At 41.1% G+C, this 24,491-nt stretch overlaps 1 protein-coding gene across 4 annotated transcripts in view; it reads right to left on the reverse strand.

Annotated features, from left to right (window-relative positions):
• Window positions 1-7,579: 7,579 nt before the first annotated feature.
• zcchc2 (zinc finger, CCHC domain containing 2) overlaps window positions 7,580-24,491 on the reverse strand; it is a 39,718-nt gene continuing 22,806 nt past the window's right edge. For 2 of the 4 annotated variants that reach the window (XM_049565489.1, XM_049565487.1), the window contains exons 7-14: window positions 24,371-24,433; window positions 21,712-21,772; window positions 21,376-21,499; window positions 16,655-16,722; window positions 16,090-16,166; window positions 14,201-14,317; window positions 12,370-14,025; window positions 7,580-9,853 (exon numbers count right to left, since the gene is read on the reverse strand). In XM_049565489.1, the coding sequence (XP_049421446.1) occupies window positions 9,792-9,853; window positions 12,370-14,025; window positions 14,201-14,317; window positions 16,090-16,166; window positions 16,655-16,722; window positions 21,376-21,499; window positions 21,712-21,772; window positions 24,371-24,433 (2,228 nt within the window). In that variant the 3' untranslated portion in view covers window positions 7,580-9,791. Of the gene's footprint in view, window positions 9,854-10,033; window positions 14,026-14,200; window positions 14,318-16,089; window positions 16,167-16,654; window positions 16,723-21,375; window positions 21,500-21,711; window positions 21,773-24,370; window positions 24,434-24,491 lie in introns of all 4 variants that reach the window. The other 2 variants (XR_007448265.1, XM_049565488.1) reach the window with 2 other exon arrangements.

Genomic DNA, 24,491 nt, shown 5'->3' on the forward strand with positions numbered 1-24,491 from the left:
TACTATGACATTTTTATAAAATTTGGAACGACATGCTATACTATGACTTTTTTTTATCACATTTTGAACGACACGCTATACTATGACTTTTTATCACATTTTGAACGACATACTATACTATGACATTTTTATAAAATTTGGAACGACATGCTATACTATGACATTTTTCTAAAATTTGGAACGACATGCTATACTATGACATTTTTATCACATTTTGAACGACATGCTATACTATGACATTTTTATAAAATTTGGAACGACATGCTATACTATGACATTTTTATCACATTTTGAACGACATACTATACTATGACATTTTTATAAAATTTGGAACGACATGCTATACTATGACATTTTTATCACATTTTGAACGACATGCTATACTATGACATTTTTATCACATTTTGAACGACATGCTATACTATGACTTTATCACATTTTGAACGACATACTATACTATGACATTTTTCTAAAATTTGGAACGACATGCTATACTATGACATTTTCATCACATTTTGAACGACATGCTATACTATGACATTTTCATCACATTTTGAACGACATGCTATACTATGACATTTTTCTAAAATTTGGAACGACATGCTATACTATGACTTTATCACATTTTGAACGACATACTATACTATGACATTTTTCTAAAATTTGGAACGACATGCTATACTATGACATTTTCATCACATTTTGAACGACATGCTATACTATGACATTTTCATCACATTTTGAACGACATGCTATACTATGACATTTTTCTAAAATTTGGAACGACATGCTATACTATGACTTTTTATCACATTTTGAACGACATGCTGTACTATGACGTTTTTATCACATTTTGAACGACATGCTATACTATGACTTTTTTATCACATTTTGAACGACATGCTATACTATGACTTTTTTATCACATTTTGAACGACATACTATACTATGACATTTTTCTAAAATTTGGAACGACATGCTATACTATGACATTTTCATCACATTTTGAACGACATGCTGTACTATGACGTTTTCATCACATTTTGAACGACATACTATACTATGACATTTTTCTAAAATTTGGAACGACATGCTATACTATGACTTTTTATCACATTTTGAACGACATGCTATACTATGACCTTTTATCACATTTTGAACGACATACTATACTATGACATTTTTATAAAATTTGGAACGACATGCTATACTATGACGTTTTCATCACATTTTGAACGACATGCTATACTATGACCTTTTATCACATTTTGAACGACATACTATACTATGACATTTTTCTAAAATTTGGAACGACATGCTATACTATGACGTTTTCATCACATTTTGAACGACATGCTATACTATGACCTTTTATCACATTTTGAACGACATACTATACTATGACATTTTTATAAAATTTGGAACGACATGCTATACTATGACGTTTTCATCACATTTTGAACGACATGCTATACTATGACATTTCATCACATTTTGAATGACATGCTATACTATGACTTTTTATCACATTTTGAACGACATACTATACTATGACATTTTTATAAAATTTGGAACGACATGCTATACTATGACATTTTTATCACATTTTGAACGACATGCTATACTATGACTTTATCACATTTTGAACGACATACTATACTATGACATTTTTATAAAATTTGGAACGACATGCTATACTATGACATTTTCATCACATTTTGAACGACATGCTATACTATGACATTTTTCTAAAATTTGGAACGACATGCTATACTATGACTTTTTATCACATTTTGAACGACATGCTGTACTATGACGTTTTCATCACATTTTGAACGACATGCTATACTATGACCTTTTATCACATTTTGAACGACATACTATACTATGACTTTTTATCACATTTTGAACGACATGCTATACTATGACATTTTTCTAAAATTTGGAACGACATGCTATACTATGACCTTTTATCACATTTTGAACGACATACTATACTATGACATTTTTATAAAATTTGGAACGACATGCTATACTATGACATTTTCATCACATTTTGAACGACATGCTATACTATGACATTTTTCTAAAATTTGGAACGACATGCTATACTATGACTTTTTATCACATTTTGAACGACATGCTATACTATGACGTTTTTATCACATTTTGAATGACATGCTATACTATGACGTTTTTATCACATTTTGAACGACATGCTGTACTATGACGTTTTTATCACATTTTGAATGACATGCTATACTATTACTTTTTTATCACATTTGGAACGACATGCTATACTATGACTTTTTATCACATTTTGAACAACATGCTATACTATGACTTTTTCATCACATTTTGAACGACATACTGTACTATGACGTTTTCATCACATTTTGAACGACATGCTATACTATGACATTTCATCACATTTTGAATGACATGCTATACTATGACTTTTTATCACATTTTGAACGACATGCTATACTATGACATTTTTATAAAATTTGGAACGACATGCTATGACATTTTTATCACATTTTGAACGACATGCTATACTATGACATTTTTATAAAATTTGGAACGACATGCTATACTATGACATTTTTTTTATCACATTTGGAACGACATGCTATACTATGACTTTTTTTTTATCACATTTTGAACGACATGCTATACTATGACTTTTTATCACATTTTGAACGACATGCTATACTATGACGTTTTCATCACATTTTGAACCACATGCTGTACTATGACATTTTTCTAAAATTTGGAACAACATGCTATACTATGACTTTTTATCACATTTTGAACGACATGCTATACTATGACATTTTTATAAAATTTGGAACGACATGCTTTCCTATGGGGCGGCACGGTGGTGTGGTGGTTAGCACTCTCGCCTCACAGCAAGAGGGTTGCTGGTTCGATCCCGGGCGTGGGAGCCCTTCTGTGTGGAGTTTGCATGTTCTCCCCGTGTCAGCGTGGGTTCTCTCCGGGCACTCCGGCTTCCTCCCACAGTCCAAAGACATGCAGGTTAATTGATAACTCTAAATTGTCCGTAGGTGTGAATGTGAGCGTGAATGGTTGTCTGTCTCTATGTGTCAGCCCTGCGATAGTCTGGCGACCTGTCCAGGGTGTACCCTGCCTCTCGCCCGATGTCAGCTGGGATAGGCTCCAGCCCCCCCCGCGACCCTCAAGAGGATGAAGCGGTTAGAAGATGAATGAATGAATGCTTTCCTATGACATTTTTATCATATTTTGAACGACATGCTATACTATGACATTCATTCATTCATCCATCTTCTAACCGCTTCATCCTCTTGAGGGTCGCGGGGGGGCTGGAGCCTATCCCAGCTGACATCGGGCGAGAGGCAGGGTACACCCTGGACAGGTCGCCAGACTATCGCAGGGCTGACACATAGAGACAGACAACCATTCACGCTCACATTCACACCTACGGACAATTTAGAGTTATCAATTAACCTGCATGTCTTTGGACTGTGGGAGGAAGCCAGAGTGCCCGGAGAGAACCCACGCTGACACAGGGAGAACATGCAAACTCCGCACAGAAAGGCTCCCACACCCGGGATCGAACCGGGAACCCTCTGCTGTGAGGCGACAGTGCTAACCACCACACCACCGTGCTGCCCTATGCTGTGACGTTTTTATCACATTTTGAACGACATACTATACTATGACAATTTTATTATATTTGGAATAACATGCTATACTATGACATTTTTATCATTTTTTTAACGACATGCTATACTATGACATTTTTATCATTTTTTTAACGACATGCTATACTATGACATTTTTATCATTTTTTTTAACGACATACTATACTATGACTTTTTTCGTGGTTTTGGACGACATACTATACTATGACTTTTTTCGTGGTTTTGGACGACATACTATACTATGACTTTTTTTCAAGGATTTTGAACGACACTATACTGTGACTTTTTTCGTGGTTTTGGACGATATACTATACTCTGACTTTTTTCGTGGTTTTGGACGACATACTTTTCTATGACTTTTTTTCAAGGATTTTGAACGACATACTATACTGACTTTTTTTGTGGTTTTTGAACGACATACTATACTGTGACTTTTTTTTTATTTCAAAATGACAGATCTTTGAATTTATTAGTCCTAGAGAGATAAACTTGTTTCTATCTTTTCACAAATGATCTTTCTCTTGAGATAAACATCATGTGTCATGCAGTCAAATATTCAGTTCATGAAGTCTTTCAGTTTGTGATGGAAGTGGCAGTGCTGTGTCCAACTGACAAAATCTGTAACTGCTGACTGTCCTCAGATTCCCAAATGTCTATAGTCAACATCTCTTAGTGTTGATCTACTATTTTCTGTATATAAATAACATTTGCCAGGCCAAATTTGCTTTCCATTTTTATATTTATTGCTTTTAATTACAGGAAAAACAACAGATCAACAAGTTGCATAAAATCCAAATTCCGCTCTAGAAATATATTTGACCTTTCCAATACATAGATATCAAAGAGTACAGTAAACGTTACAACTGAGGGTGGCAGCAGAGTGACCACTTGCAAATGTACAGTACAGCATTCATCAAACCATCAAGGTCAACAAAACTACACTTGGGTTGTTTGGTGAATCTTCAGTTCTATACACTGGACTTCCCTCCTGATCTGACTGGTCCACTTCTGCTCACTGCTTGTGATCACATGATCCAGAACTCTGGGACCCTCTGATCCACTTCAAGTGTCGAACGAAAGAAACATAAATAATGTTCAAAGTGAAACTGGAGACAGTCCGATCTAACAGCAGTGTGTTTGAGGGTGTGAATCCTTTTACAGGTTTACATGAAACATCTCATCGTCTCCACCGCCGGCTTCTCCTAACTGTCACTGTAAGAACTCCGGAAAACAAGTGCGTATGCATAGATGTTAATCGAACTGATGCGCTGGCAGGAGGCTGAGCTGACAAAAACAAGCAGAGCATCCACACAGCTCTGAAAACAACTGAGGAGCAGTCACACACACACTCACACCTGACTACGAACACAGCTGGACACAACGCTGCTGAGCAAAGTGTGAAATAACCACATTAATTAGGAGAAACTGGAATAAATAAGTGAGAGCATCACTGAGAAGTATTGGCCTCTGGGCTGCCGGGAAATCTGAACATATTTCTGTTGTCTGAGAGAGACTTTACACACACACACACACACACACACAACTACCACAAGGCCAGGAGATGTTCAATGTTATCTTGTTACCTCGTATTTATTTTGAAGTGAGAACTGTAGCTCCGTATACACACTTTCTAATATGGAACCCTAAAGTGTTCAACAGCTAGAAAAAAAAAATTATAATATATTATGAAGTAAACATGACAATAGTGTGTAAAATATATAAACCATCTCATTATTATGAAATTTTGTTTCAGTATGGACATTTCTATCATTTAATGGCATGTTTCCCAGTGACACTTTTATTTATCACTTTTCATGACCGTGGTGTCATAACCAACCTCTCACCCTCTCAGCGCATCACGTCCTAAGAATACTCCACCCCCAAAAAGACCATTTGTACATCAATTACTCACTCCGTTACCTTTCATTCCTGGGGAGAACTTTGTTTTTCTCGGCTGCTGGACAAAGAATCCAAAAAAGACAAAGTTCTCCTCAAGAATTCAAGGTAACATGGGTGAGTATTTTTTTTATTGTCATGAAACATGACACCCCATAACTTGAAATCATGAAGAATGTTTGTCCTTTATGGATTCTTCGTTCACCGTGAAGGCAACCTAGAAGAACATACATTCTTCAAGAATTCAAGTCATGGGGCGTCACGTTTCACAAAAATAAAAAAAAACCTACCCTTCCTGTTACCTTGAAATCTTTGGGAGATGTTTGTTTTTCTCGCTTGCCTCCATGGTGACCGAAAAATCCAAAAAAGACAAACATTCTTCATGAATTCAGGGGGCCTCACGTTTCACGACACTAAAAATACTCACCCACCGTTACCTTGAAGTTTTGAGAACTTTGTTTTTCTCACTTGCCTCCACAATAGACAAAGAACCCCAAAAAAAGACAAAGTTCTCAAGAATTCAAGGCAACGGCGTGAGTAGTTTTTTTTTTAATGTTGTGAAGCGTGACGCCCCATGACTTGAATTCATGAAGAATGTTTGTCTTTTTTGAATTCTTCATTCACCAGGAGGCAAGCGAGAAAAGCAATCATTCTTCATGAATTCAAGTCATGGGGCATCACGCTTCACAAAATAAAAAAAAAAAATAAAAATACTCATGCCGTTGCCTTGAATTCTTGAGAACTTTGTTTTTCTCCTCAAGAACTCAAGGCAACAGCATGAGTAGTTTTTTTTAATGTCATGAAGCGTGACGCCCCATGACTTCATTCATGAATTCATGAATAGTGTTTGTCTTTTTGGATTCTTCGTTCACCGTGGAGGCAAGCGAGAAAAGCAAACATTCTTCATGAATTCAAGTCACGGGGCATCACGTTTCACGACAGTAAAAAAAACTACTCTTCCCGTTACCTTGGATTCTTGAGGAGAACTTTGTTTTTCTCGCTTGCCTCCACAATGGACAAAGAATCCAAAAAAAGACAAAGTTCTTCTCAAGAATTCGAGGTAACAGCGTAAGTAGTTTTTTTTTTTAATGTCATGAAGCGCGACACCCCATGACTTGAATTCATGATTAATGTTTGTCTTTTTTGGATTCTTCGTTCACCGTGGAGGCAACCGAGAAAGGCAAACATTCTTCATGAATTCAAGTCACGGGGCGTCACATTTCGTGACAGTAAAAAAACCTACTCTTCCCGTTACCTTGAATTCTTAGGGAGAAGTCTGTTTTGCTCGCTTGCCTCCATGGTGACTGAAGAATCCAAAAAGACAAACATTCTTCATGAATTCAAGTCATGGGGTGTCACGTCTCACAACAGTAAAAAAAACTACTCACCCACCATTACCTTGAATTCTTGAGAACTTTGAAGGTGGTTTGCCTTATTTGGTTGACCGTGGAGGAAAATTGTTTTCTTAACAAATTTCACGCATCATTTTGCAGGTGAAGTATTCTTTAAGACTGCCAGCTCATCAGCTCCTTCCAGATTTAGCCAGTTAGCACGTGTTAGCTAGAGCAACAACATCAAATCAATGTTGACATATTATGAAACAAAACTGAACTTTAAAACAGACAATAATAAAATAACATTTCATAATAATGAGCTGAGCTTCAATCGTTTCAAATTATTTTACCAACAGTTTCATTTATTCCTTAACACTGTACACATTGGGACTCCACATTCTCAAACACCGCCTCCTTTCATTTCAAATGTTTCCCAAAATACCTTTTAAAACCTCTATAAAGCACTGATGAGCTCAAAGCTTCAAATCATATGTAAGCATTACAGTATAGATGGTTCTGTCAATTGCTGTTTTGTAAGTGTTCAAGTGTTTTTATCCACATTATCCACACAGAGGGATCTCAGTTCAGAAGACGTAGTCACATGACATCAGGTTCGTCAGACATCTAAGGTCAGTTATCAACAGTCTGGTGACAAAACAAAACTAAAGAAAATCCATACTAGATTTATTCATTAAATTAACAAGTACAGAAACAGTCAGTTATTGCCCGCGGCTGTATAGCGTGGGCTCTTACACAGGCTCTTAAAGATGTGATCCAACGTACAAATATAAAACACACTTTACTTTGTAGTTAAAGAATACTTGAACCACAAAATGACCATCTGTATATTCATTACAAACTTTGTTTCACGTTGAATATCATGAAGAAAACATTTTTCTCTCAGGCCTCCGCGGTGAACGGAGAATCCAAAAAGGCTAACATTCTTCTTGAACTCATGCAAATGGGGATGACGTTCTATGGAAACATCAGTTTACATAACTTGTGTAGTAGAATCCAAATCTCATTTATCCTGTCATGTGCTCGGTACTTCCTAAACACATACATTTTGGCTAAAATGTTCCAATATAGAACACTTCCCCCTACAAGTAGCGCACGCTGAGCATTAACGAGCTTAAAGCAGGTAACGTTTTAGCTAAAATACCTGTGTCTGGGAAGTACTGAGCATGGCTAACCTATCTCAAATAGTAGTTTACAAACACTTACACAACTCGTGAAGTATAATCCAAATCTCATTTATCCTGTTGTATGCTCAGTACCTCCTAAACGTTAAAACATTCCAATATAAAACACTTGAGTGGCTAACGTTTTAGTTAAAATACATGTGTTTGGGAAGCACTGAGCCCACGACAGGATAAACAAGACTTAAGATTATACTGCACGAGTCGTGTGAGAGTTTGTAAACAACGTTTAAAATAGTTTCGCTGTTGATAAACATGGACCCCAATGACTTCAGTTCATAAAGAATTTTTTGGATTCTCCGTTCACGGTGGAGGCATGTGAAAAAAACAATCTATTCTTCATGAATCCAACATAAAACGCAGTAAGTTATGAATATACAAATTCTAATTTTGCAGCTGAAGCGTTCCTTTAATATACCAACAGGGTAGGAGAGTAGTGTTTCCCTATGGAAATGTCTTGATGACTCAGTTGGTATAACTTGAAGTGTGCTGTCTGCTTCTGTTTGTCTATCCTTCATAAATGAATCCACACTAGTTTGACGCTTGCTCTGCAGAGTTGTGTGCTAAACACTGACGAAAGCAACAGCTGACATTTTGGTACTAAACTGTCTAAATCCTCTCTAGAGGCTCCTGGAGACAGCACCCAGCAATACCAAACTGTACAGGTAGTGGATGTCTCGCTGACTGAGATGAGACAAGAATGAGTTTCTCTTCTGCTGTATTTCTATCTGTAGTTTTAAAACACAGAGATCTCTCCCTCTCTGTGGTGTTAACAGAAAAAGCTGCTTCACACCTGAAATACTAAAGCACACTAAAACAGTGAATGCTGTATCAGCCAATTAGTTTTGCTGTCTTAATTTGTAGAGTACAAAATGAATAAATCCTCACACCTGCTCGGCTGTGGTGCAAACTGTTTTAGTGCACTTGTGTTCCTGCGTCGCTTTAGTGCATTTCACCAAGTAAAACTATCTTAAAAATGAAAATAATAATAACATTACAAAGCAGCAATTACCTTCCAACCACAACATATATCAAGTGGTAAAAATGCATGAGATCCATACACTTTGATACAGTCACATTCCTTAAATGAGAAGGTGTACATTCAAAACCCTTACAACAAAACTGAAAATGAAAAACATAAAACTCATTTTGCTAACATTACTTTTTTGATTTCTGATTTAAACGTTGAAAACTGCTGTACAACTCTGTCCGACAGTAAAATCCTAGGTGAACAGTAATAATGAGGAAAAAAGCATAAATACGCTGTTTTAGAAAGAAGTGTATAAGAACTTTTTTTTTTTCAGCTGAGACGAGTCTCCACCGTCATGTAAAAACAAAATCCTCAAAATCTCTTTCTAATAATTAGGTAATAAGTTAATCGTTTCCAACCCCTCAGTGCAAAAATATCAAAGACAAACTAAAAGGGAAGGGAGCGGGAGTCACGTGGACCGTCGGTGTGCACGAGACAGTGAATCATCTCCATGGGAACAAGATTTTCTCAGGCACAAGTACTTAGGCTTTGTCCACTGAGCCCTTGGCAGGTCACTTTCTTTTTGAGATTTTTTTTTTCTTTTTTCCTGAAGTGCACTGCTCGCACACAGCGCCTGGAAGAACAGATGACCGTCGCTGTGGAAACAAGACCGGAGGAACTCCTCTTCATCCTCTCTTCTTCTTCTTCAGTCGGCATTGTCAAGTGCTTCTGAAATGTGGGAGGCTGCGTACTTTAACCGGAAGCCACCTGCAATGTGGACACCAACACACACATGCACACATACGGAGATGCATCCAAACACACAGAGGATATACAATCAGTCACAGTTGAACAAAAGAACAGTCTGAACATTACTAAAGGTCGGCGAGGGCCTTGTTCATGAACACTTTACATTTTTATGGTCGTAATTCAGCTCATTTGAACCACCTTAAACCGTGTGCCGAGTGTTTCGTACCGTCCTGGCTTCCAGTGGTTTGCCTTTACTTCATTTCAGCGACAGTTTTGACCTGCATGTGCAAAGTTAAGTAGTAACACTGGGACTGTGTCAGCCACCGTGTGGGACACGTGCTTCCCATAGAGAAGCTTAGAGAAGCAGCTGTGCAGGTGGTCCGTCTTGGTGTCACTAGTCCAAGCACTGCCGCCACTTATCAGCCCCTCCAGGATGTTGTGATGTCACAGTCGCAATGATTAACACAAATTCAACCAATCCCTGTGAATTCTGTGCAACTTGAGTTTCACCAATCATAGCCGTTCCCCGAATAACGTCACCAAACTCACTTCCTCGTTATGTGGTTGTGAAGATGACTCCTGCCACATGAACGTTACACACTTGCCAACAAAGCTTACTCCTGAAGACCATACAAGGCAATTCCTTAATGTTCTGCACAAGAGCAGAGGTAAACAGATTTACACCGGGTGCTTTGTGGTGAAACACAAACGACATCAATTGACAAACACTTAACTGCTGCAAAACACACTCGACAGATGAGAGAAATCAGCATGATTGAGGCTGTTGTATCCAGGTCTATCGCACATGCTGAAAGAATCAAGTGAGTTTCAAAATATATAAATATGTGCAGGGTTAGTGGCGAAAACACCCAACTATTTGTGTTATTTCCACATGCTTCTGCTGTTTCATTGCAAAAATAATGAAAATAATAAATAGACTAAAAACATTGCAATTAAAAAAAAAAAGCTAAAATGAAATTTGGCATTTTAGGCCATGAAAAAAAAAGAAAAGTGGAATCCTGGAGGGACTGACTTGTGGCGGAGGCAGAAAAAAATGTCCCAAAAAACATTTGCAGTGGGTGTCTTACAGCCGTCAGCCACAGGGGGCAGTAACACACACATTACAGCTTGGCACACCAAAATAAGGCAAAGGAGACACTGCACTCAGAACACTAAGTCAGATTTATCAGAAGTGTTTTCATATGTGTGTGTTTTAAAAAAAACAGATTTAAAGGAGGAAGTTCCCCTAAGTGCTGCACACAGCTGCTTCCCTAAACTTTTCCAAGGGAATCATCCGACACCGCCCCACACAGAGTGGACGAGACTGTCCCAAAGGGTGCGAAATGATAAACAGTGATTTCTGATTTCCACTGCACGGCTCGACTTGACCTGACTCACTTTTGGTACCAGCTCCGTTTCTCTATTTTGTTTTCCAGAGAGTAACCCCTGAGTGTAGGCGGGATTCTCAGCTGATTGCCACGGTGACACAGCGTCAAACTGCTACGACATGCTTAACGTGACACTGGATTCTTTCATCAGCAACCAAACAGAACGTCTGCTCTTATTTGATTGTACTATGTATTTAGTGTATAGCGAAGTTTTGCAGGCTGCCATTTTTTAAAATCTTGGTCAAGAGAATTTAAACATCGCAGATGGTAGCTTGGCTTTTTTTAAAATGGAAGGACGCAGGAAGTCCTGCGCTGAGCTTTTGACGGTTCTCTCTGACCAATCAGTGGTCTGCAGTGTTTAAACTCCACCTTCTAGTATCGCCTCAGCTCACTTAGAACCTGGACTGAGGTGACCCACCAGAGCTGAAACTATAAAATGTAAAACGTTGGGAGTCTCTTGCCGAATTTCCACTGTTAAGTTCAGCTCAACACACTTTTGGTACCAGATCGTACCCCCTCAGTGTGGGAGGGGTTCTGAGCTGATTGTGACAGTGCTGCCGTGTGAAACTGCCACGACATCGTCCTCAAAGAGACACTTAGTGAATCCTTTTACTTCGACTCAACTTCAATTGTTCGGCGGATTGTTTTGCATGGTTGTACAGGAAGTCCCATGTTGCACTAGTGATCAGCAGTGATAGCCAAATGAAGCCTCATGAAGCATTTTCTTTATTTTCTGAGCCCACTAGATGGCGCTCATGGTTTAAAGAGAGACGCTCAAAGAATGGCAATTCAGTGTGCTTTCAACCTTTTGTTGAACAAAAAGCGCCATCTAGTGGGCTCATGAAATAAAGAAAATGCTTCATGAGGCTTCATTTGGCCATCACTAGTGATCAATTGTGTACAGTGTTTTAACTCCTCCTTCTAGTATCAGCTCAGCTCTCTTGTAATCTAAACCGAGGTGGTACCAAAAAGAAAGTACCAGGTACTATCCATAACTTTTGTCAATGTAAAACCAAACACAGTGAGTACAGAGGAACGTGCCGTGCAGTGGAAAAGTGGCATCTGATGCCAAAGACTGTTTGGGGGTTCTCGGGGAGGAAAACTAAGGGGTCCTCTGTTTGTCCCTGTTCCGTGTAGCTGCACTACCTTGCTGTGTGGAGTCTATGGTGGGTTGGTTGCAGTCCTGAGCGTAGTGGCCACTCACACCACAGTTATAACAGGACACATTGCCACTCTTCTTATTGACTCCACCTCCCCCCAGTGCAGCAGCAGGCAGCATCCCCAGGTGATTTGGGTACACATGCTGGTAGACACGGTGGCAGAACGACGCCGCCGGCGCCATCTGCTGCTGGAGGTTGTAGTTTGCAGCTGCGGCGGCCGCCACCGCTGCCGCCTGGGTGCCCAGCATATGTGATGGCACGTCTGCGTGACTGTGAGAGTGAGTGTGGAGGGGGCCGTAGGGGGACGGGTGTGCGGGGGGTGGAGCGCTGGGGAAGAAGGGGGGCAGGGTGGCAGCGCCGTTGGCCTGGTGAGGAGGCTGGGCCTGGGTGAGGTAACTGTTACTGCACAGGCTTGTGAGCTGGAAGAGAGGCGGTTGGACGCTGAACACCTGCCGCGCTGCTGCTGCTGCCATCTGGTGGGAGAAGAATAAAGGTGCCTGGCAGCCGGGGACACTGACGCTGTTGTTGTTACTGACGCTGCCTCGGCCACCGCAGTTGTTGTGACAGCCACAGGTCCCACAGCCCATCTGCTGCTGCTGCGGTGGCGGCGGCGGTGGTGGCTGTTGTGGTGGTGTTGGCTGCTGGGGGGGCAACTGTTGCGGCTGGGTTTGCTGAGGATTAACAAGGTTGCCCGGGGCAACAGGAGCACTTCCACAGGAAGCGCTGCTGTTGCTGTAGGATGTACAGTCGCTGTGTGCGGTGCTGTGAGTAAGTGCTGGGCTGGGGCTGGGAGCGGGTCCAGGGGTGTGGGTGGGCACAGCTGGAGGAACAGCTGCTTGTACATGTCCAGGAGATGGAGCTATTCCACTGGCCGCAGGTGCTCCTACAGTAGGCATGACAGAGGTGGGGACCGGGGGCAGGGTGTAGGGAGAAGGCAGGCCAGATGGTAAGGTTAAGCCGGGGTGCTTGGCATGTGAAGTCTCCACATGTGGCAGAGAGGAGGCCAGGCCCGAGGTGACGCTGGCCGGATCTTGGCAGGGCAGAGACTGCTGAAGAGGAGAGGAGTAGGATGTGGGGCCAGGAGACATGATACTGATGGCTCTCACAGGAGCTTGGTGTGAAGCCTGCGGGGCAGCAGGAGCAGAACCACTCCCTGAAGCTCCGTCAGTGCCACCTTGGCTGTGAGACATTGGTGTTTTGAACCTCTGAACCAGAGGCTGCACAGCAGGACTTCCTGAAGGGTGGAGACCAATAGGTGCTATCCCAAAGGTCGGAAGTATGTCCCTCTTCTCCGGGTCTCCCACAATTCCAGGTCCTGGAGGCACTAGGGGCATCTGCATCATCAGGGTCCCAGACGAGGGCTTCCCATCGGGGACGATGCTTTGGCCGGGATGAGGGACCAGTGGAAGTGGAGAGTCAGCAGTCCCGTTCGGGAGCACATAGGGCAGAGAGCGCATGAAGGAGAGAGGGGGGAAATCTGTGCTGGTCTCTGGGCAGAGCGGCTCCATCTGGGCCTGGTGGTTGCTGGAAGACAGGGGGTGAACAGAGGGAATGGCTCCTGCTGCAGTTGGATCAGTCTGATGGGCAAAGAACATGCCAGGGCCCGGACCTTTGCTGGAGTCATCAGAGTGGCTGTCGGTATCTAACAGAGAAACAAGAGCAGGTAAGTGGATGTTACACAAACATCCTTTTAACTGAAGACAATAATAGAAGTAGGGCTGCCCCACCAGGAGTCATCATTTAGGGCCATTAGTCTACTAGTCGCCCGCATGTTTATGACATTAATTTAATGTTTAAATTATATATTTTGCCTTTACCTTTGTTGTTGTCGTCCTCACTGTCCAGGCTCTCTGGTCCTCGGTGCTGAGGGCTGGATGGAGAGCTGTAGCTTTCTGATGATGTTTCACCAAACGTATCTGGACCAGAACCTCCATCTGCAACAACATCTGTGTGTTAAACTGCAAACAAGCAACCAACCAAACACCAGGTGACAGAGCATTCATCTGAAAGTATGAGCCTATTATATGATTATTTATATTGACTTATTGTGTAAAGCAGTGCGGAGCTATCTAGAACAGGGTCTGACATCACTTCAAGCAGTAACAGCCTGAACAGCAGTGCTTTGTTTAATGATCAATGTATAAAGCCACTTATGCCCCTTTTTGACAGACGTGGGCTGACCTGGCTTGGTTTGGCTTGGTTTGGGCCGTCAGCCTAGCACAGCAGGGATTTGTATTTCCATTACAGCCGGGCTACCTTCTTGACGGTGTTCCTTTAACTGACTGCATGTGTTTTTCCACAGCAGGGCAGGTGAAAGAAGTTTACCTGTTGGAGGTGAGCTGTTTGCAGAGGTGCAGTAAGAGCCTGTTGTCTGCAGCTCTTCACGAACATCTCACTCTGCTTTTCCTTTCCTCCCTGCCGTATTATTAGACTTGCCTTTATTGAAGAGACGCTGCTAACAAAGTTCCACTAATACAGTAATAACACATTTGATTTCCTGTAGATTCTTCACAATAAAAGTCCCCCTTATTTGTTATGTAAAAACTTTTAATGTGAAGCAGCAAAATAAGGAAATGTTGAGTTTTTGAGCAGCAACTTCACACAACATCTAATGTGCCTGACAGTGAACATGGGGGGTTTGGTGTGGTCAGCAAGACGTCACCACTACCCGCTTGAAGATGGGTAGCCTGGCTTTTGGACCTACTCTGGAGAATGTCCATTTCCGGTGTAGCTTCGTGCGTCTAAACTGACAATGGAAGCACAAACTGGCGTGGCATGGCTTAACTCAGCGCGATCGAGAGGATATTATTTGATATATCCAACCAAAAAAATCTCTAACAGCCTGTGGCTTTGTGATAGTACTGTTTCATACTTGGTCTATGAGTGTGTCTGTGTATGAGCTGCTTGGTTAGATAAGTAAAACCACTTCTGCAGATGAGGAACTTCATTTCAAAAGCTTTCTGTACACAGTTCCCACATTTTCACAAACAAAATTTAAAAAATTCACACAACTTTTTGAGGACCCATAATCAAATATCCCCCTGCCAGACGAAATTTGGATAATGCCAGTCAATCTATTAATATTATTATTCTTTGTCTTACTTTTATTTGGTAGATAATCATCTCTACCATAACCACGTTTTGGAACTACACTTCCCATAATGCTTTGGGGGACATAAACAGGAGCTCTGCTTTTCAGCATTCCTACACATTTTCCGTACTTTTCCAGACTCAAATTTCCAGACATCTCTGTAGATTTTTAGACCATTTTGTAAAAAAAATACCTAGAATGAGTTTAAAAATGTAGATACTTTAATTTTCACAGCATCTGTGCAGCCTGGCTTGTTCACTGTATCCATGGAAACGACAACCACCACAGCCGTTAAGGTATGGTTTCCTTACGCTGTCACAGCCTCTGCTGCAGCACCTATTCTCCGTACTGATATGCGAGCCAAACAAGCAGCGTACAGGAACACTTTCCACACGAGCCATCAGCTTGGCATTGTGTGCAAATAATAGCACAGGGTGAACTTCACATTAAAGGTTATTCTGAGAGGAGGATGAAACCAATCTGAAGGCTCAGTCTTCAGGGTTGTAATGTTTAATGCAGGGCTTTCAGACGCAGAATCACCTGAATATTTTTTTAAACATTATGCAGATGAGTCATTTGGACAGACACCAGAGACTACGCCATCCAGACACTCACCTTTCCTCTGAGGTGACAGAGCTGGTACCAACCTGCCGTTGGCTACAAAGGCGGCACCCTTCACCTTTCCCTTGTCCCTAAAAGGAGATGGAAATGAGACAGTAAGGGGACACGGTGAAGTCAAGAGAAACAACAGTAAGTACATTTACATGCACAAGATTTTCCATTTTTTCTTTTAAATTTTTTTTTAATTTCATTTATATTCCTGTTAACATGCAGCCGTGCATACACCGATTAACGCGCCCCAACATGTGGAGCAGTTTCCTCCCTCTTTTATCCCTCCAGCCACTTTTCTGAAAACGTTGGTGTTTCGATATTTGTGAGAGTCCAAAAACCTGCTGATGTCCAAGTCTTTCGTAATGTTTAAAAGTAGGTATGTTTCTCCGTCAGACTAGAAATGTGGGCTTTTCTTTTGGGCACGCATTTCTACTCCAGCCTTGCAAACTGTTGGCGATATGGTCTGTGCACAACCTATCCACGGCATCGCACAGAGCCGACAGTTAACAGTCAAGAGGCCGTGAAACTGCGGTAAAAACACAGTTGTGATTATCTATGCATGACCTACCTGTCTGCTGGCAGGCCTCTGCTCTTCGTCTTAGCGACTGCGTGGCTTCTCTTCTCAGCGGCCTGATGCTGTGAAGAAGACAGCGGGTCAGAACAGCTTCACAGACTTCAGTCAAACACAGCATTACATTTTCAGTTCAGTTCATTTGCTCTGGGACAGAGGTTCCCAACTGGTGGGTCGCGAGTCCATTTTGACTGCAAGTGACTCGTCAAAAACACACTTGTTCAGTGAATTTCTGGCACAGAGCTTTAACTTTAAAATGGTGTTTCCTCCTGATTAGACCGAATCAAATCTTAACTAAATATAAATAAAAATAAAAATACACCACTCATTGGTATCATATTTCATACTCACAGCACACACTCGGGACAAATTTGAACAGACAGTATCCTGTGGCAGACTGCCAAACCACAGTAACTGATAAGAACCTGACAAAAACGTTGACACTGATGTACGGACTGAGTGACCACAGGGAGGGAGCTGCAGAAACAGAACGACACTTTCTAATAAAGTGTCAAAACTACAGAAATATTCAGGAGGAACTTTACCAAAATTATTTATCTCTGCCACCACAAGAGATAAATAATTTTTGCACCACTACTACCTTGATTTCTTATATTCCTTGTATGTATGTATTAGGTGTGTAACGATCCATCGATCTGAATCGATATGTCGATTCAATAATCAATGATCTAATATCATTGATGCAAAGTGAACGTCCATAAAGGTGTAGAATTAAAGTCTATATTTTCCTGAAAAAAATAATTACAGTAGAGAAATAACTGTTTTAGAAATTTTGACGGGTCCAAAATATGTCAATATTTTGATTTGGTTACGCTGGTTACGGGGGGAGCTCAGGGTTGCCAGATTGTGATAGCTGCAGAGGTATGGCGTCGTCCCAGCGCTATCCGCCACAAATTCTAGCCGACCAACGGAAAAGCAAAACCAGAATCAACATCGGTTCAGCATTTGATCGTTGGTTTTGGGACTGTGATTGTTCCTGTTTTAGAGTTGTCAAATAGTGACGTAAAAAAGTAAATCTACTGAATATATCAAATATCTAGTAAAGCTGAACTAGTTAATACACGGCATCTAGATGATATATGTTATGAAAAAGTTAAAATGTCGGCTAATTTCAGACATTTTACCTAATACTCTAGAAACTGCGTTTTGGGATGGTAACGTTAGTTTTTTGCGGCTTGTTGTAAAATCGAGTCGTAAAAAGATAGATCTACTGAATATGTCAAATATCTAGTAAAGCCAAACTAGTAATGACACTGCACCTAGATGAAATATGTTAAAGTTACAATGTGTAATTTACGTGGTTGTTTATTAGCAAATATGAACTATTGCTTTCATAAATATATATTTACTAAAGTGCAATGCAATTCACATACAAATGGAAGCTTTCTCATAGGCTTAGAATGATTTCTCTATATTTCTGCCAGACAGGTAATTTTTTGGCTTCATGTTTGCAACTAATTTTCCCTTTCGTCTAAGTTCGAGTGACGGCTACGTTTACTTGCTAATGTCATCCTAGCCTTGGCTAACGTTATCCCAGAGCTACAGGCTGTAGGCTAATCTGTTGATTCCTCTCGTGCTGCTGCGAAGGCTGCCACCCTCTCCTCCTCCTCTTCCCTCTGGGTAGCCGAGATACTACCTCCTCTATGCTATTCCCGAGCGCAGCACCGCTGCTGCTCACCGCTCCCTAAGGGGATGGGTCAAATGCGGAGAACAAATTTCACACACTCAGGTGTGTGACAATCAGTGGGACTTCTGGCCGTTCCTGCACCGCCTCTACCCCCTCGCCCCCTTCCTCTCCCTGGTCTTCCTCCTCTCCCTCTCCCTCTCCCTCACCCCTGTGTCCTGTGGTAGAACACTCTGGAAACGCATATATTATAATCGTACCAACCTATATTTGCCGCACTGTGCCGTGACGATCACATAAAACGTGTTATTTTAGCATTACTGTGCTAATGTTTGCTCGTGTTACCAAAACAATTAGAGATAAAACACTCCTAACATATATCTCACAGATAACCTGTATCTCACTGGTAAGCTATAACATATCGTAACATGGTTTAGATTCCTAAATAAATATTCACCTTGTCGCTAGATACTCCTGGAAAACTAGAGCAAGGCTTTTTGTCCTACGAGGCCACCGTCACTTACGCGATGGGAGGGGTGAGCGAGTCAGCGCTGCAATCTAGAATCTGACCGCTGATGTCACTGTTACTCACCATTTTTACACACTGAGGCTTTAAGAAAAATTAAGGATGATGGTTAATTTCAAATATTTTAGCAAGTTCTCTAGAAATGGCGTTTCTGGGATCGTTCTGGTTGTAGAATTGTCAAATAGTGTCACAAAAGAGTAAATCTACTGAATATGTCAAATATCTAGTACTGCCCAAATATCATGTTATTATTATTAATATTATTATTGTTGGTGGGAAATTATAACAGAGTAATATATTTGCCGTTTTAATATCAAGAACACTTTCATGTTTTTGTGTGTATACAGAATGTTGTTGAATCAGGGAATCCGTGTGTCCACCACGACAAAGGATCCTAATTGACTAATTACGTTAGCATTAGTGACGAGTAGAGCTAAAAATGCTTTACGGAGATTGTTACAGTGTGTTACAGGGCACACAAGAGAGGATTCATCATTTATTATTATTACTATACCACAAAAGACTCTTCACTTGACATCGCTGTCTCCAGTGTCTGTCGTTTCCGAACCTGGCAACCTGTAGAATTGAAGAGTGGAGTGAGAGCGGGCGAGTGTGAGTGCGACACCTACTGACCGGGAAGTATGAGTCCTGTATCTATCACCCTTAAGTTACACCTTTATTTTGAAATTCTGTGTCACCGTCAAACAGCAGCAGCCAGATGGCAAACAGCTGAGAGAAAGACGATGAGGATACGGCTATTTACTCGGGAATAAATCAGCAGAGTGGAAATATTTTCGAATATGGAGACAATTCGGGTCAAAAGACAAAGCACATGGCGTTACAAGGACACAACGTACCTGCGTGGAATGTATCTCAGTCTGCTAGATTCTCACTACAGCAACATTAGCTGCTCTGTCAGGAGATACAGAGACTTAAACCAGCTGTAAGACAAGTCTAACGTTATTGTAATTTGTTAAGTAATAAGTAGAGGAAAAGTCCGCGAGCTGCTCGGCTAATTTATGACCGTTATTACTGCACTGAATTTGATACGTTTGTTTAACGATGATGTTGTTAGTCCATGTTTTACGGCTGTTTGGAGAAGTTTGCTTTCAGGGCTTTGAGCCAGATAACCCTGAAGTTTTATGAGAAAGATGATGGTTTGGGTTAAAATGAAAACATTTCTTTTAGAAAGGTCTCTCTGACAGAAAGGCCTGTGGGTTTATATATCCCATGTGCTGCTTTATGTGTGTTAGTGGAGTCAGTTTAAAGTTGACTTTACTGCAGTCATTATGTATGTGTTGTTTTTATCTTTAATGGCCCAAAGTTAAAAAAAAGGCAGACTTTTCATTATCGGTAAATAACGTGTTGCGATGAAACTGGTGATTTACACCCCTAGTATGTGACTGAATTTATTGGCATCACACACACACACACACACACAAATTAAGAGAGAGAAACTCACAGAACAGGAGACAGAGCACGATAGATAAAGAGAGAGACAGAGAGAGGAAGAAGGGGATGTGCTTCGTCAGCTGCCTCTCTCACACTCACACACAGTCTTGACCTATATCAGTGAGATTAGCTGTGACTACTCCCATTCACGTGGCAGTGTGTGACACATCCAACCAAACACACACACACACACACACTCTCAGCCACACACACACACACACTCTCTCTCAGCCACGCACAGACTGTCGTCCCAGTCGTACTAAGGAATGAATATGTTCCTACGGGCCTTCATGTAACTACGACCTGTAATGATTAACTAGTGTTCAAGGAATTGTCCTTAACTGTGAACTGTGCTGCTGAGCTTTACAGTTGAGTTAATCATTAGACCGACACTGCTAAATCCCTCTGCTGCTGGGACAGGAGAGAATAACAAAATATCTTGACCCAGCACGGCACTCAACCCAACAGACCCACAAACGACCACCACCTAAAAACGCTTAAGAATTATTTTAAGTGTGGAGTTGTTCCTTTTTTTATTGGTATGTTTATATAGAAACAGTTTCTATAGTCTGGTTGACAGCATTGCTATTTCAGACCTTAGAGAACAGGAGACACAGTGACCAACCAATTCTTAAGTTGGATGACGCTCAGTGGGACGTTCAGTGGCATTCATGTAACACAGTAAAGAAGCTAACTGTGCTAAGGACGGGTCGGAAATGTGAAACACCATATTCGGCTGAGTAGATATCAAACAAAAGCCAGAGACTGTGTCGTAAAAAGTGTATGTGAGCTGTAAATTCACATCTTTTAAGCAGAAGAGAGAAGATAATGTTATCTCTGAGCCATACGATGTAAAGTTTCTCCTCCACGTCTGCAGCTGTCTGTTCCAAAGAGCAGCGTGAAAGTCAAGCGGCACACTGACCAGCAAAAGAAAATGCTCGACTTAAAGCAATCTGAGTCCACTGAGGGGCCTCCAAAATCTACGACTTTCAGGAGGCCACATGTTTCGACACCCCTGATGTAGGCAATGCCTTAAAGCAGCAGTAGAAGGATATCTGGCCTTCAGCATCCTGTTTCCCGGCTCTCTGCCCTCACCTGTTCAGCCTCCTGGCTGCTCCTCAGTGTACAGCTCTTCCTCCTCTCTGCTGGACCGTTGAGCTCTGCAGTGTGGCCCCCTCTCCGACTGTCCCCCTGGGAGCCCTTGGCACTAGAGAGACTGCTGGAGAGGAGTAGAGGAATGTAAGACAATGCAGTCTCAGCACGTTTCACTGCTGTTACTGAAACAATTTTGCTCACTCTCAAACAATATAATCAATATTTATTCATACTTTCATTTTAAGTAAACATCCTCGCCTGGATTCTTACTAATCAGCTGTTGTTTTCTATAGTAGAACTTAGAGGCACAGATCAGACGTCAGACAGTCTACTTACCCTTGACATGGACTCTTGGTCCCGTGCTTTTTCTTGTGTCCCTGAGCATACGACTCTAAATCTGAGAGAACAGTTAACAAACATTATTACACCGAGTGTAAGATGTGACGCAAACACTTTAGATGAATTCTCACTGTAAGGAAGGAAACAAGACACAGACAAATTTGAAGATATAGAATAAATGAAAGAAATTTAAGGAAATATAATATTACTTATTGTAGTATCACAGGATGTCTACAGGTATCAGACACTTAAATTTAATGCTTTTAAGACCTTTTCAAATTAATTTTAACCAAATTTAGGACCAATTTTTTTGTTTTAACAAATCATATTTTTCTTATCAAGCATTACAGGTGAGCAGAACGGAAAATATAACGTGGTATAAATGTGGTCCTGTGCAGAGGTAGATTAATAGAGTGTGTTACCAACAGCAAAATGTGCTAACTGCCAATTAATTGATCTAAATGTGTTATATTTCCAATCTTCTGTCATGTCTAACTCACATGTTTCAATGGCGTCTTTGTATTGTGAACAGAACCGAGCACAATACGAATTAAAATTGTAATTTCTAAAAATAACAAGCAATTTCATGTACAATATGTTATTTACACCAACACTATAAGCAGTCAGAAGCAGGTGCAGAATCTGTTAGTACCTACCAGGCCGTAATATTAACACCCGCTAAGCGCCAATGGCGGGTAAAAACTAAAAAATGAGTTTGGCGTGTAAAACAAAAACACACCCGCCAGTGGCTGATGGAAAATTTTGAATTGCATGTGGGGTTTTTTACGTGTTTCGACCATTTCTGCCAGCTTTGTCAGACTATTTTGTCCCTCGCTGCTGATTATACGTGTGCCGGGAACACATGACGTCAGCTACCGGAACTTGTTTCCCGGGCATTCTATGGTAACTTCTGAGCAAGATGTGGCGACACATTCTAAGCGTGAAGCCACCGCCAGAAAAGAGGAAAGACGAAGATGAACATGTTGGACTTGTACAGGAAGAACAGACAGTTAAATGGAATACAAATGTCGCACGGCGTTTTATTGAAAAATGGAAACTAGGTGAGGCTGGCCAGCCGTGGTCAGGGCTGACCTATGACCCCTACACCAACACGATGAGCTGCAGCCTTTGTCGCAAGCATGCCAAAAAAACACAGAGAACAGGGTTGGGTTTTCCTAAAGTTGGATTTTCCTACTACAAACGTAAGGTAACTATTTTTAGTCAAACAAGGCATGATTTTTTTATTTGGCTGGTGAAAAATATGTTTGGCCAATAACTTTTGGAGGTCACCAGTAGTGACGGCCAAATGAAGCCTCATGAAGCATTTTCTTTATTTTCTGAGCCCACTAGATGGCGCTTTTTGTTCAACAAAAGGTTGAAAGCACACTGAATTCCCATTCTTTTGGCCTCTCTCTTTAAACCATGAGTGCCATCTAGTGGGCTCAGAAAATAAAGAAAATGCTTCCTGAGGCTTCATTTGGCCATCACTAGTCACAGGCTAATGGCAGATGAGGTAAAAAGTTACGCCCCGGTACCTATGAAAAGATCGAAGCAACTAACATAATGACGAATGCTGAAAATGCACATACATTTCCTTCTGCGAACAGTTTACACACATATTTGTTCTGTTCACGTTTCATGAATAAGACTCAATGTGTTTATGCGTTAAATATAATATGAATTATCCATAAAATACATCACTTAGGTGTCTTCACTTTACTCAGTGATAGAAGAGGTTGGGAATCACTGACTGACAACAATCTGATCAGTATGGTATCAATTCATTGTTAGAGCTGCTGCCAGAGCACGTGTTCACTACAAGTGGCATCTACAACCTACAGCCAGACACTTGGAAAGAGTGTCACATATATAGTAAAAATTTGGTGTTAATGTGAGGCCTATTAATCACTTTGAATGAGGTGATGCTTAAAGTTTCCCCCTGCTTTCAGTCTTTCAGTTCATTATTGTTTCAGGCCTCTGACTTCTCTCTGTTCCCTCTGACTCTGCACTATGACTTTCTTTGGGACCATTAAGAAACTATTAATGACAATAACGTCCATACATCAAAAGCTACTGATGGTTTTCATTTTTAGCCTTCCTTCTTTGACTCTGCTTTGTCCTGTTACGTGCAGATAAAAGAAATCAGTGTGATTTTTCTCTGCACAACTTCTTCAAGGTTAAACAGACATGCTTGTTTAATACAGATTAACATTAATCTAACACACACAACATCTTCTAGCATTAATAACCCTGATGCTAGTATGAGGCAGGCCAGGGCTGTGGTTACTGCTGCTCCAGCTGAACTCGGTCAAGCACGTGATCGGGCAAATATAGCTGTGAAATATGAGGATTTGAAACAGACTCAGCCTTTCCAAACGACCTCCAAAAATAAACGCCAGTTAGCTTTTCATGTTTACTATGTAGCTGCAGCTACGACTGCAGCCCTGGTGAGTGGGCTGTTCCTTTGCTTTGTTCGTACGCACAATCAGGCCTCATTCACTGATTATACACGCTCTTGTGCATTTCTTTTGTCCGCTGCCTTTGCTGCTCTCTGCCTGCCACTTCCACTCTCCACGGTGGATCACAACCGTCAGAGAAAAACATCACTGTGGGAAATGAGTGGAATAATTGGATAAAATAATGAAGTTGTTCTCACCTTCCTCCTGACTGGAGGCATCAGAGCAGTCTCCTTGGTAGGCCTTACCCATCTGGCAGTTGCCTATGAAGAGAAGGATAACTTTGTTTCTGACAGCAGTGATCACATTTTGGACATGGCT

Source organism: Epinephelus fuscoguttatus, linkage group LG21, assembly GCF_011397635.1.
Source record: "Epinephelus fuscoguttatus linkage group LG21, E.fuscoguttatus.final_Chr_v1".
Lineage (NCBI taxonomy): Eukaryota > Metazoa > Chordata > Actinopteri > Perciformes > Serranidae > Epinephelus > Epinephelus fuscoguttatus.